This window comes from Helianthus annuus, chromosome 1 (assembly GCF_002127325.2).
Source record: "Helianthus annuus cultivar XRQ/B chromosome 1, HanXRQr2.0-SUNRISE, whole genome shotgun sequence".
Lineage (NCBI taxonomy): Eukaryota > Viridiplantae > Streptophyta > Magnoliopsida > Asterales > Asteraceae > Helianthus > Helianthus annuus.
In genome coordinates this window covers 88,888,622-88,901,668 of record NC_035433.2, presented here as the reverse complement: position 1 = coordinate 88,901,668, position 13,047 = coordinate 88,888,622, and the positions used below count along the sequence as shown (strand labels likewise).

Genomic DNA, 13,047 nt, shown 5'->3' with positions numbered 1-13,047 from the left:
TCTGAAATCCGTTCTTTCTTAGGATTGGCGGGTTACTACCGTCGATTCATCTCGAATTTTTCAAAAATCGCCGTTCCTCTCACTTCGTTGACTCAAAAGGAGAAACCTTTTGCTTGGGGTCCCGAGCAAGAGGAATCTTTTCAAACTCTCAAGGACTTGCTTTGCAACGCTCCTATCCTCGCCCTCCCTGACGGGAATAATGATTTCGTGGTGTATTGTGATGCCTCAAATCGTGGTCTTGGTTGCGTCCTCATGCAACGAGACAAGGTCATCGCTTACGCTTCTCGTCAACTCAAAATACATGAGAAAAATTATACTACCCACGACCTCGAACTTGGCGCAGTTGTTTTTGCGTTAAAGATTTGGCGACACTACCTATATGGTACTAAGTGTGTGGTTTTCACTGACCATAAGAGCCTGCAACACATCTTTGACCAAAAAGAACTCAATATGCGACAGCGACGTTGGGTGGAATTACTTAACGACTACGATTGCGAGATTCGCTACCACCCTGGTAAAGCGAATGTCGTGGCCGATGCACTTAGTCGTAAGGCTCATGTAGATGTCATTCGTTGTTTTCATATCTCGAGCGATCTTCACGATCGTATTCGTGAAGCGCAATACTCATCTATCAATGAAGGTTCCATGGCCGTAGAAATACGTGGAGCATCTGAGAGTCAACTCGTTTCAAAACCTGATGGTCTTCTTTATTGTTGTGATCGCGTCTGGATTCCAGACCGCGACAACCTTCGTGACCTTATCATGAACGAAGCACACAAATCTAGGTACTCAATTCATCCTGGCGCTGACAAGATGTATCATAATCTACGTACATCCTATTGGTGGCCCGGCATGAAGAGAGACATTGCTGTGTACGTTTCCAAGTGTCTTACCTGTTCGAAAGTCAAAGCCGAGCATCAACGACCTTCTGGTCTACTCGAACAACCTGAAATCCCTGTTTGGAAGTGGGATAGCATTGCGATGGACTTCATAACTAAACTTCCTCGTACACCTGCTGGTTACGATAGTATTTGGGTGGTCATTGATCGTTTGACCAAGTCCGCTCAATTCATTCCCATTCGTGAGGATTTCAAGGTTGAACGACTTGCTCGTATCTATACCAATGAAGTCATACGCCATCATGGTGTTCCTCTCGACATCATTTCTGATCGTGATGGTCGATTCACTTCGCGTCTCTGGCAAACTTTTCAGTCCGCTATGGGTACTCATTTAAATCTCAGTACAGCCTTTCATCCTCAAACGGATGGACAGACTGAACGTACTATCCAAACCCTAGAGGACATGCTCCGTTCTTGTGTCATCGACTTTGGTGGTAGTTGGGATGTGCATTTACCTTTGATCGAGTTCTCGTACAACAATAGCTACCACTCTAGTATTCAAATGGCTCCTTTCGAGGCATTGTATGGTCGCAAATGCCGATCTCCTTTAAGTTGGCACGAGATTGGCGATAAGCATTTTTCTGGCCCTGAGATCATTCAAGAAGCAACGGATAAGATTCTCCAAATCCGTGACAATCTACTCAAGGCTCGAAATCGTCAAAAGAGCTATGCTGACAAGGGACGAAAGCCAATGGAATTCAACGTTGGGGACCATGTCTTACTCAAGGTATCTCCTTGGAAAGGAGTGGTTCGTTTTGGTAAAAAGGGAAAACTTGCCCCTCGTTATGTCGGTCCTTTCAAGATACTCGAAAGGATTGGTAAGGTGGCTTATCGACTCGACTTACCCCAAGAGCTCAGCAACGTTCATCCAACGTTCCACGTCTCGAACCTAAAGAAATGTCTCGCTGATGAAGGACTTCAAGTTCCTCTCGAAGATCTTCAAATCAACGATACTATGCATTTTGTGGAAAAACCAGTAGAAATCGTTGAGCAAGAAGTCAAGCTATTAAGGCGCAGCAAGATTCCTATCGTCAAAGTTAGATGGGAAGGAAAACGTGGCGCTGAATTTACATGGGAACTCAAAAAGGATATGAAGTCAAAGTATCCTCATCTTTTCCCTACGTCTTCCTAAATTTCGGGACGAAATTTCCTAAAGGAGGGGAGACTGTAACGCCCGGCTATTTTGTACTTTCCATTTATAGAAAGTTTGATTCGTAATTCTATTTTTGGAAACTTTGTATTCTTGTAATCGTTTCTTTCCTTGTAATCTTTATCAAATCGAGACTTGGATCATTAATGAAGCTTATATTTTGTTACATCTATGTTAAACGCATTCTATGTATACTCGTATGATCGATTTGGTGAATCAATCTATGTTTAATCGTGATTCTTGGAAACTATGTGCGAAACTTGTAATTAAACTAAACTTATGCATGAAACGTGTTTTGAACGAGAATGACACTTGATTTGATACTTATACGCTTGATTATACTTGGTTTATACTCCTCGTGCTTAATCATAACCTAATCTATGCTTTTGTGGCGAAAATGGTCCTTAAAACACCTTAATTGCATCAAATAACAACTATAGGGGCCAAATATGTCAAAAATCAAACTTGTTTCCAAACCCCAAAGGGCTCACGCCCCGCGTGAACTTACCTGGATATCCCAGGCGGGCCGCGTGAGGTCCATGTTCAGCAGACTCTTGAAAGGTCGCGACCAGCTTCGTTTTTGGGCGGGATTCTTGAGTTTAAACCGAGTTTTGGCTCTTGTAATCACCTCTAATCAACCCTAATCACTCCCCTATAAGTACCCAAGCTCCCCCAAGCACTTGGACACTTTCACCACTCTCAAACTTCACCAAAACACTCCCAAATTCAAGCACAAAGCTGCATTTTCGGGCAGATTGATACACCTACACTAAAAGTGGTATAACTTACTCATTTCTTAACGAAATTGCTTGATTCTTTTTCCTACTTGCTTGGTTAATCATGTAGTTTGATTCCTTGACTTCTCCTTGGAGAAATCAGACCTGGAATTGCTCCGAAATTGACCAAAAACTTTCTGTTTTGTTTCAAACTTATGCAAACTTCATCTAACTTGTGTGAAACACATCTCAAACCAATGTCCTAATGCTTACAACCCCTCTTATGGTTGGTTAAGCTTAAAAACATGGTTGAGACATCTAAATCAGAGGTTAAAACCTCATAAACTTTCTGTTTTAATTAGGGTTTTACCCACAAGTAATGTTCAAGTGTGAAACTTGTTGAATGTGTGATGGTTGGATTAGCTTGGGCTATCCTTCATAAGAATCCACTCATTACTTGATGTTTTACTATAGATTAGTTGTTGTTAATACTTTGATACTTGTATGTTCATGACCCTCCTTGTTGTTTATAACAACAAGTGTAGTGGTGAACAATAGAGGTACCTAAATGGAAGCTTGTTCTTCCTACCTCATGTATGTATTCTATGACACAAAGAGGTACCTAAATGGAGACATTAATCTCCTACCTCATGCTTGAATCTTAAGACTTGTAAAACTATATAATATCTAAGTTATTCTATACGTATACATCTAAGTAACTAAGACTTGATGATGACTTAATAGTTATTTGTTAAGTGGACGTTACATCATCTATGACCATGCCCTTGTTACGACTCTAATGGATCTTAGAACCCATGAAATCATACCAACTCTTTTGAGTTTCAATAGTGTCAAGAACAAGAGTTATGTGTACAAGATGATTATTTTCACCTATGTTACTTTCTTTATATTTTAAAAACTCCGAATCTATAATCTTCCGTATACGCCAAACTCACACACCTACGTTTCCTTGTGTAGAAGGACAAGGTGCTCCAAACTAACTCATCTACAAACTTGCTCTCGGAACTTCAAGTCACCACTTGTAAACCGTGAGTATACTCGAACCCATTTCTACTTTTAACACTTTGGGTGCAACATGTATTCTATATTAAACGCACACGACACTTGAAACTTATTTGAAACTTACTCTATCCATTTAAACATGAAACATGAAACTTGTGAATCTTGAGACTTTTGTGCAATGTGAACGTTTAATTCTTGTGTGTAGTTCCGCCTTAACAATAGTAGCGCTATAGGAGTAATGCACCTCCCCGTTAGTCTTTGGGGTATTGTTAGGAGGAGACATAACAACCTCCCGTTAAACTTTGGGTTAGGTACTTTAAACGCATTGGGAAACTTGGGCTATCACTTGGACTACGTAAACTAGCACGTTGAAACTATTTTATTATGTTCATGTTGGATATGAGTTTTTATTCTATTATGCTATGTAAACAAACTTGTATACTCGCTCTTTGCTTTTGCATTGAAACTCTATTTTAATACATGTTGCAGGTTGATTATTGAAGTATGGATGATTCATGAAACAAGTTTAGGGTGGACTAGATACACACCTAGATTAATCTATCATTTTGTTTGTTATGTTATGTTATGAAACAAAGTTGTTATTTCCTTTTGAATTATGTATGACATTTAGTTTTGAAATGAAATTTGAATTTAAATTAATTATTGTCACATAGTGTTATGACGTTTTGAGCAATCTACACACTTCGTCTCATCCCGATGTTTCCGCCATCGGTTGGGGTGTGACATTACTTATCGTTATGCTATCGAACTATTCAGGCTAATCTTACTCTCAGCGCTCCCTTCAATCCACAATCAATCACTGTGAGTATACTCGATCCCTTTTTGCTTTTAGCACTTTTGGGTGTTACATACGTTACCTATAAAATCACAATCAAACACAAACTATTTGAACGCTGACCATTTGCATGTGCTACTTGACTAAATGAATGTTGTTTATTATGTTTACACGTGGAATGCTATCTACCTGCCTTAGCAACATAGTACTATTGTTTGGACTCAGCACCCGTTCACACGGGGGTTGTTAAGGACAAATACTTGCATGGATTACGGTGGTAATCATGTATTGCGAACCGTCTCGGACGGTCAAGCCGCAGTCGTTGGTATCGATGGTCCCATGTCGATAATTAACATGCATCGTTTTCCTCTGCGTACGTGCCTGGTTATGCGTAAACTATTCGAACTCTATATGCTATTACTAAACTTGTGTGCTCACCTTTACATTTTATGTATTGACAATATTCTAACGTATGTGACAGGTAATTAGGAAGCTTATCTGCTAGGGAAGCGAGGCTAGAATAAAGCTCTAGAGGCCAACGAATAGATGTAGGTCGTGGTCTACCTAGGGGTCCCTAGAAGCAAACAAACAATTGTCATGGAGCCGTTGGAGTTGTCCGACCCGGGGTCTATGGCATTAGCTATCTGTAGATCTTGTCCGGATAAGTCTTAATGACTTCAAGCAATACTTTTATTCAATTGGTTTGTAATAATTAAATCTGAGTTGTCGGAACGGAATTTATTTGCCTAGTTGCTTCTATGATAACTTGTTTATTTATTTGGGATACGGTATGGGACGTATCATTAAACTGAATTTGTAATAATAGTTGTTGTGGAAACTTCTGGTCAATCTGTTTCGCTCAGTGCCGCGCCCCGATGATTACGCCATCGGTTGGGGTGTGACAACCACTACTTCCGTCACCGGAAACCTGCAACTCCGGTCATCTTCTCCAACGACTGCCACCACTGTCACCTCCAGCCACCACCACAACCACACTACCACCACCACAACCACACAGCCAAGTACAAAATCAGCTTGGGGGCAGCATGAACTAACCCATGTGGACCCCAAACAGGGGCAGGTGGGGGATGAAAAGGAGATGGACTTGAGAAACCAGTGTTTGTATAGTCTCCCCCTGTTCGCATTCATTTACTTGGATCAAAAGAATTTGGATCAGCTACAATTCCTGCAGATCGAAAGAACTTCGGTAAAGGTCCGCACAACCATGTTATATGACAAATGCATTATCTATAGTCCTATACAACTAAAGAACAGAGCAAAATGCTTAATGGGCTGAAAATAGAATACCACTTTTCAACCCCAATAAACAAAACGCCCCCACACCAAATGAGCTATTTGCCTTCCCTGCCCGTCTCAGATCGAATACCAGTTTTTATTATTTCATAACTGACACACTATAGCTCATTTTTATAGTAGTAATAATTTTGCAAAATTGACTATTCAACAAAAAAAACTTTATTAGCTTATTTAACATTTGTAATGTTATACTATGCAAACCCAGGTGTTCTTCTTTTAGTATTTGGGGATGAAAGTATTCGAGCTAGTACACTATAAAACTTTCATTGTGTAGAACTAGAATTAAATGACCTATAGGGTACAGAGAAGTAGAGAACACAGACATCTCCCAAGGGGGAAGGGGATGTTAAGTCAGCACTATAACATGCATACAGCTTGTGACAAATACAAGCATAGGGGTGTTCAAAAAACTCGTGGCTCGCAGCTTGCTCGAAACTCGCTCGAAAAAAGCTCGAAGAAAGCTCGGCTCGAAATTGGCTCGGTTGTTAACAAGCCAGCTCGGCTCGGCTCGGTTTGTAAACGAGCCGAGCTCGAGCTTGGTCTGGCTCGGCTCGAGAGCTCGTGAGCTGGCTCGATAAGGTTTATATCTTTCATTTTTTTTGTCCCACATCGATTAGAAAACAAAAACTAAAGGAGTATTTCCCCTATAAAAGAAGGTAAAGACAATGTACAAAGTGAATTAACTATTTATACTTGCATATTTAGCCATATGGTTAAATTAAATGACAATTATAGCCCTAAGTCTATGAAGAAATTCATTTTTAAGTTGTAAATTTTGCGATTTTTTGTTAGTTCGAGCTGGATCGAGCCGAGCCGAGCTAGCTCGAATTCTAATCGAGTCGAGCTCGAGCCTCAAATGTCAGCTCGATTTGAAATTCGAGCTCGAGCCGAGCCAGCTCGAATCGAGTTCGAGCCGAGCTCGAGCTAGGTCTAGCTCGGCTCGTTTACAGCCCTATACAAGCAAGTGGCTGATACATCCTCTTTCAAAAATTCACAAAGCTAACTGAATATGATTTGGAAGATAATGTTTCACAATTATGAGAAAACAAATAAAGGTAACATCATTATACTTTTAGATTACAAAGTATAAAAGTGGTGGCAGTGTGGTTGTGGTGGTGGCTGGAGGTGGCAGTGGTGGCAGTCGTTGGAGAAGATGACCGGAGTTGCAGGTTTCCGGTAACGGAAGTAGTGGTGGTGTTATATATGAAAGGGATATTAAGTTGTGGTGATGGCTGGAGGTGGCAGTGGTGGTTGTGGTGGTGAATGGCGGTGGCAGTGGTGGCAGGGGGTAATATCACAGAGTGCACAAAAACACAGGGGGTAATATGAAAGGGCATTATAGTCATTTTAAGTTATAGTCAACAGATTAGTCAACAAATTTGAGGCGGGAGGTAAGGTTGCAACATAACAGCAAACAATGGGGGGTAAAATTGCAATTATTTCCTTAGGGGGGGTAAGGGTGCCAATCACCCCTAACCACAGAGTGTAAAATTGCAGTTTACTCAAAAAAATATATACAATTGTCTTGTTTTCGAGATTTCTAAACGTTCTGTAGCATAAATTACCGTTAGTCTCGTTGATCAACTCTAACATGAGTAAATCTATAGCGAGTAAAGCGACTCATAATGAATGAGAGTTGTTTGTTACAGTGCTAAATATATGTTTGTCTTGTTTCGAACGCCCAAATTATCCTTTAGCATAGATTATTAATTTCTAGTATGGTCAATCTACTCTGACCTGAGAGTAAATATATTATTTGTGGTAAATAAAGCAAGATATAACTAATGAGAGTTGTTTGTTGCAATGCTAGATACATGATTGTCTTGTCTTAGAGATGCCTAAATGATCCTGTAAGTTAAATACCGTCTCTGGTTTGGGTCGACCCATGTTTGGACCGACAATGACATTTTTCAGTAGGTTCATTTTGATAAATTCTCACTAATTTTTTCAAATCACACAAGATTTTCAATAACTTTTTCCTTTTTTTTTTCAAACCAAATGGGTTCATATAAAACCCATAAAACAGGGTTGAATCCGTCACTGTGGACCGGCGTTGGCCCGGATGATTACACATGAGCCTTAAAGGAAATCTAAAATCTTGAAATTATTTATTACTTGCAAATCTAGACATAGATGAAACAAGTAAACCTAATAACTTTTTGTTCTTCCCAGTCTACCCTAATAGGTCAGTTTTGTCACTTTACATTACATTGAGAACCAAGGGCAAAAGCGGAAATACACCAACACCCTTTATTCCAAGCTTTCACAAATGTCATATGTCCATCTTGCTTATTAGAATTCTACTTTTACCCATTCGTAACATCCTTCAAGTGGCTTTTCATCAACAAAGTCGAAGTTGTACCTGCATCAAAATAAATAATTTCTAGCCCATAAATACAAATTGATATATACTGTATACACACACACGCGCAGGTTCTACATCATAAACCGATTTTGTTTATATATTTTTTAGAATGTTAGAAAAAACGAATAAACATTACATTTCAACCAGTTTCTTGTATTTTATTTTTTTTTTCTAAATTGAGAAAATGAATGATTTATTTTGTTGTTACTGTTCTCGTAAAAATTGTCCTTTGCGTAAAATCCCCCCCCCCCCCCAAAAAAAAATATATATATATATATTTTTTTTTGGGTCAAATAAAAATAAAACATTAAGACAAACGGGTAGGAAAAAAATGTGCACACGACACGCGTCTCATATTAATTTTGTCTTAAAAAACTTTTTCATATAACTAGGTTGATTCTGACTGTTTAATCTCTAACGAGTCAAAAAACTTATTTAATTTGAATGGGTCAATTCATGATATCTCTAAACTGAAAACTTAATACTGTCAATCGATCCTGACCCGTTTTGACCCATACAATATTAATCGTTTTAACCCGTCACACAGCCCCTCGACCCACATTTTGCCACATGAAATTAAAATGAAGATTTAAGTTTTTAAGTAATGTACTTGTCAGCAAACCGTCTGAGCTGCTCTTGCTCGTGAACAGCAAAGAACTCCTCAATCTCGCGCGCCAAAGGTATGCTCCTAGTGATGGAATTACTGGGTGTGCTAATGACATTAAAGTCCTTTATTGAGCTGCAAGGAGTGCTTTCTCGAGTGCTCCTGTTGCAATACATAATCAGATTGTGAGAAGCAAGTATGTAAAATTACAAAACTACCCTTGCTTAGCTTTTATTTCATATTTAGCTATTTTGACCAACAAAGTCAAACCAGAAAGAAGGATCACAACTAGGGGTGTTCATAAACCGTCGAAACCAACCGAACTACGCAAACCAAATCGGCCGGTTCAACCGGTTTGAAATGCGTATGGTTTGGTTTTTACTGTTTAACGGTCCTCCCGACAGTTTGGAACTTGGAACATGTCGTGCAAAATCTAACCGGCCGTGTAACCTTTATTAGTTTGTTTATTGTTTTCATATCTTGAATAGAGTAAACTGCCAAAATGGTCCTTGAGGTTTGGTCACCTTTGCCACTTTAGTCCAAAACTCAAACCTTTTGAATCTGGGTCCCTGTGGTTTCAATCTTGTTGCCATTTTCATCCAAAATCAAAATCTTGTCAGATTTTTCAGTTAACATCCAGCTTTTTTGTCTTTTTCCTCCCTTTTAATAAAGGGCAAAATGGTCTTTTAACGTTTTCTTATAACAAATTAAGAAAATTTAACCATTTTGCCCTTCATTAAAAGGGAGAAAAAGACAAAAAAAAAAAAAAAAAAAAACTGGATGTTAACTGAAAAATCTGACCAGATTTTGTTTTTAAATGAAAATGGCAACAGAATTGAAAACCACATAAACCCAGATTCAAAAGGTTTGAGTTTTGGATTAAAGTGGCAAAAGTGACCAAACATCAGTGACCATTTTGGCAGTTTACTCTCTTGAATATGTGCTATCTTCATAAACCGTCTTTATTATTTTAAAACTTCAACAAATACTAATAACTTAAAAAAAACTTGCTCAAACCACTACACCTGACCGGTTTGGTTTGTCATTTCCTAAAACCGTAGTTTATTTTTAACATCAACTTTTTACACCTAATCACCAATGCCACTAAACCACAAGGCCATAGTTAGCGGTTCAGTCTGGCGAACCAAAACGCAAACACGACCCGAATAACAACAATGTATCTTAAAAAAGACAAGTTTTAATTTCTTACATGCAGGCAACAAGAAGTAGTCCAGATATGGAAAGAGAAAACAGTTGATATTAAATGAGAGGCATTATGTGGGGCAGATGATAAGTGAGTAACACCAGTTATTATTTCATGCAATGTAACATCTTATCATCATCTATACAAAACAAAATTAGAAAAAGGCCTGGCCTCTTAAAGGAAGTCGTTTTCGGCCTTTTCATACCAATTATTTCAAACTACCGACAATACGGAAATGTTTTTAATGTCTGCCGACACTTATTTTTCCTATTCAGCTACTATGCTTGTTCAACAGTTTGTTTGAATCTTTAGTCAAATGTTATCACCAGTTCATGTTTAAAAAAAAACTGTCATGAATGAAACCATGGGCGGACCTAGCTTTACAATAGGGGTAGCCCCTGCTACCCTTTGACGCTCTGGTATTAGTGTAAATTTTGGAAAAAATTGACGTTTTTTTTTTAATTTCGTTACCTTTTTTTTAAACGTTGCCCCTGTAACGAATTTCTAGATCCGCCTTATGAAACCGTTATGTAACTAAAGGATTGTTAAATTTAGTCGCGCGTTGGCGTTGTTGACTTGAGATCTAGAGTCGAAATGGTATGGAAAATGTTGGATGGTTTCCGGCATAAACTCCTGCTGGTTTCATTGGTTAGCAGGGTATTGATGAGTTGGTTTAAAAACCGTCACAAATGAAACGATTATGTAGACAAACGATTGTTAAAACTTAAAATTAATCGTGCGTTGTTGACTTGAGATCGAGAGTCGAAATGGTGTGGAAAATGTTGGATAGTTTCCGGCGTAAACTGCTGGTTTCATTGGTTAGCAGGGTATTGATGAGCTGTTTAAAAAACTGTCATGAACGAAACGATTATGTAGACAAAAAATTGTCAAATTTAATCGCTCGTTGTTGACTTGGTTTCGAGCGTCGAAATGGCATGAAAAATGTTGGATGGTTTCCGGCGTAAACTACAAGTTTTATTGGTTAGCAGGGTATTGATGGGATCTGAGCCTCTGTTTTTGAATAATGGGTACTCACGGTTAAAACTTAAAAGTGGTACCACATATGAAAGTGTCTTCAAAGAGCATTTTCTATGTACAGATAAAGTGAATACCGGTAAAATTTAAAGGCTCTAAAAGACAACTAGATTTCAAAGACTCCAAAAATTTTGGTTGCAACTTCTTCTTTAATCATTTTCATTTAAGGGATTCTTTCATATATTCCCTAAATATTCGAATATTATCATATTTATCCGAATAAAAATTATAGTTTATATATACTATTTTAAGATTTTGACATAGATACCCTTCTCCTATGTATGACTTTAGGAAAAGGAGAAGAATATAGTGAAAAAAAATTGTATTTAATAAAAAAGTTGATATGAAATTTAAGTGTTTTTAACTAGTATATTTGATATTTTTCTTTTTAATATTATTGCTGATTGTTGGCCCATCATTTAATTCAACATTTTGTTGTCTATGTACTTTGTTTTATAGATGTTATATTTAAAAAAAAAAAAAAAAATCTTGATAGATGTTTTATTCAAAACCATTTTCTTGATAAAGAGTTTTTTCCTTTTTCTTAAACCATTCAAAGTTTAAATTTTTAAAATCATTTTCTTGATGCTTCTTAGTAAAAAAAAAAAAAAAAACACTCATTTATGTAAACACTTTCATGCTAAAACCTCAAAAACCTTTTAAACCATTTAAAGTTAATTTTTTAAAAATCATTTTCTTGATGCTTCTTAGTCAAAAAAATAAAACTCATTTATATAAAAAAACCTTTCATGCTAAAACCTCCAAAACCTTTTTTTATAAAAAAAAACCCTAACTTTACAAAACACCAATAAAATCAAGAATAAATGAACTTATTATTATTATTATTATTATTATTATTATTATTATTATTATTATTATTATTATTATTATTATTATTATTATTATTATTATTATTATTATTATTATGATTATTATTTCTACATAAATCAACCAAAAAAGAAAAAATATATATAATTTAAAAAAACAGAGCACTTATTACAAATTATTAGAGAGCAAGTAACCATACCTTTCTCTACCATCAAAATCCAAATTATTTTCTCCACCACCTTTAACTCGGGTCTCCACCGGACCCGACCCGACGGAACAAGAAGAATTCACACCACTAGGGTTAGGGTTTCGTTGTCGGCAGCACGTTAACCGTTGAGCCAGAGGCTTCTCCAGCCTACGGCTGCGTAGCTGCAGATAACATGATTCCGTATGTTGTTCCGTCACCGTCGCCGGAGACGGTGGCGTTGCGGCGGATGAATTCAGTGCTTGAAGTTTCTGCAACGCTAGGGTTTTGGCTCTCGTTCGAACACCGAGCGAAACATCGAGTACAGCTATTGTGTTACTGGTGAATTTAGGTTTCCTCATGTATTTCCCCATTGATTGATGATGATGATGATGATGATACTCTGTTTGTGTGTATCATAGAATTGTAAATTGTTTGAAATGAAATTCTGTTAAAGAAGGGAGGGTGAGTTTAGAGAGAGAGAGAGAGAGAGAGAGAGAGGAAATAATGTTGTGATAAATAAATAAATGGTGTTTTTGAGGGGGAAATAGTATATTTTAATTTTATTTCATATATATATTTTTTTTTATAACGGCGACTTTCTTATATTAGGCTACCACACTTTCTATGTTAGAGAGCTTCGTTGCCCCACTTCGGTCAGGCTATGTTTTTTAACCGGGCGGCGTTCCCCCGGGAAACCATACCGCTGACTGTCATCACAAGAGCTGAACACTCTCTAACGTAACACGCATTGGGACGAAAACGTAGGTGGGCTCAGGATAGAACATGTCACCTATGCAAGGAAGGTAGGCTATATCCATCATTGTTTAATCTATCAAAGTAACAGAAGTAAGAATTGAACTTGAATCTTCATTAAACAATCCAAGTCTCCCTATGCCACTACGCAACAAGTGGAAGATTAATTT

General features: G+C 37.6%; 1 protein-coding gene across 1 annotated transcript; it reads right to left on the bottom strand.

The window, feature by feature from the left end:
• Window positions 1-7,980: 7,980 nt before the first annotated feature.
• Window positions 7,981-12,639, bottom strand: LOC110926650 (cyclin-dependent kinase inhibitor 3). Its single transcript, XM_022170365.2, has 3 exons — window positions 12,137-12,639; window positions 8,877-9,032; window positions 7,981-8,263 (listed from the first exon to the last, which is right to left on the bottom strand). Exons 1-3 carry the CDS (start codon window positions 12,493-12,495, stop codon window positions 8,194-8,196), a joined length of 585 nt encoding a protein of 194 aa, XP_022026057.1. The 5' UTR covers window positions 12,496-12,639; the 3' UTR covers window positions 7,981-8,193.
• Between the last annotated feature and the right edge of the window lie 408 nt (window positions 12,640-13,047).

Coding starts and splice junctions, on each gene's coding strand:
- LOC110926650 (XM_022170365.2), bottom strand. CDS start 12,495: ATGGGGAAATACATGAGGAAACCTAAATTCACCAGTAACACAATAGCT. Junction 9,033..12,136: donor GATTTTGATGGTAGAGAAAG/GTATGGTTACTT, acceptor GTATTGCAACAG/GAGCACTCGAGAAAGCACTC. Junction 8,264..8,876: donor CTCAGACGGTTTGCTGACAA/GTACATTACTTA, acceptor ATTTTGATGCAG/GTACAACTTCGACTTTGTTG.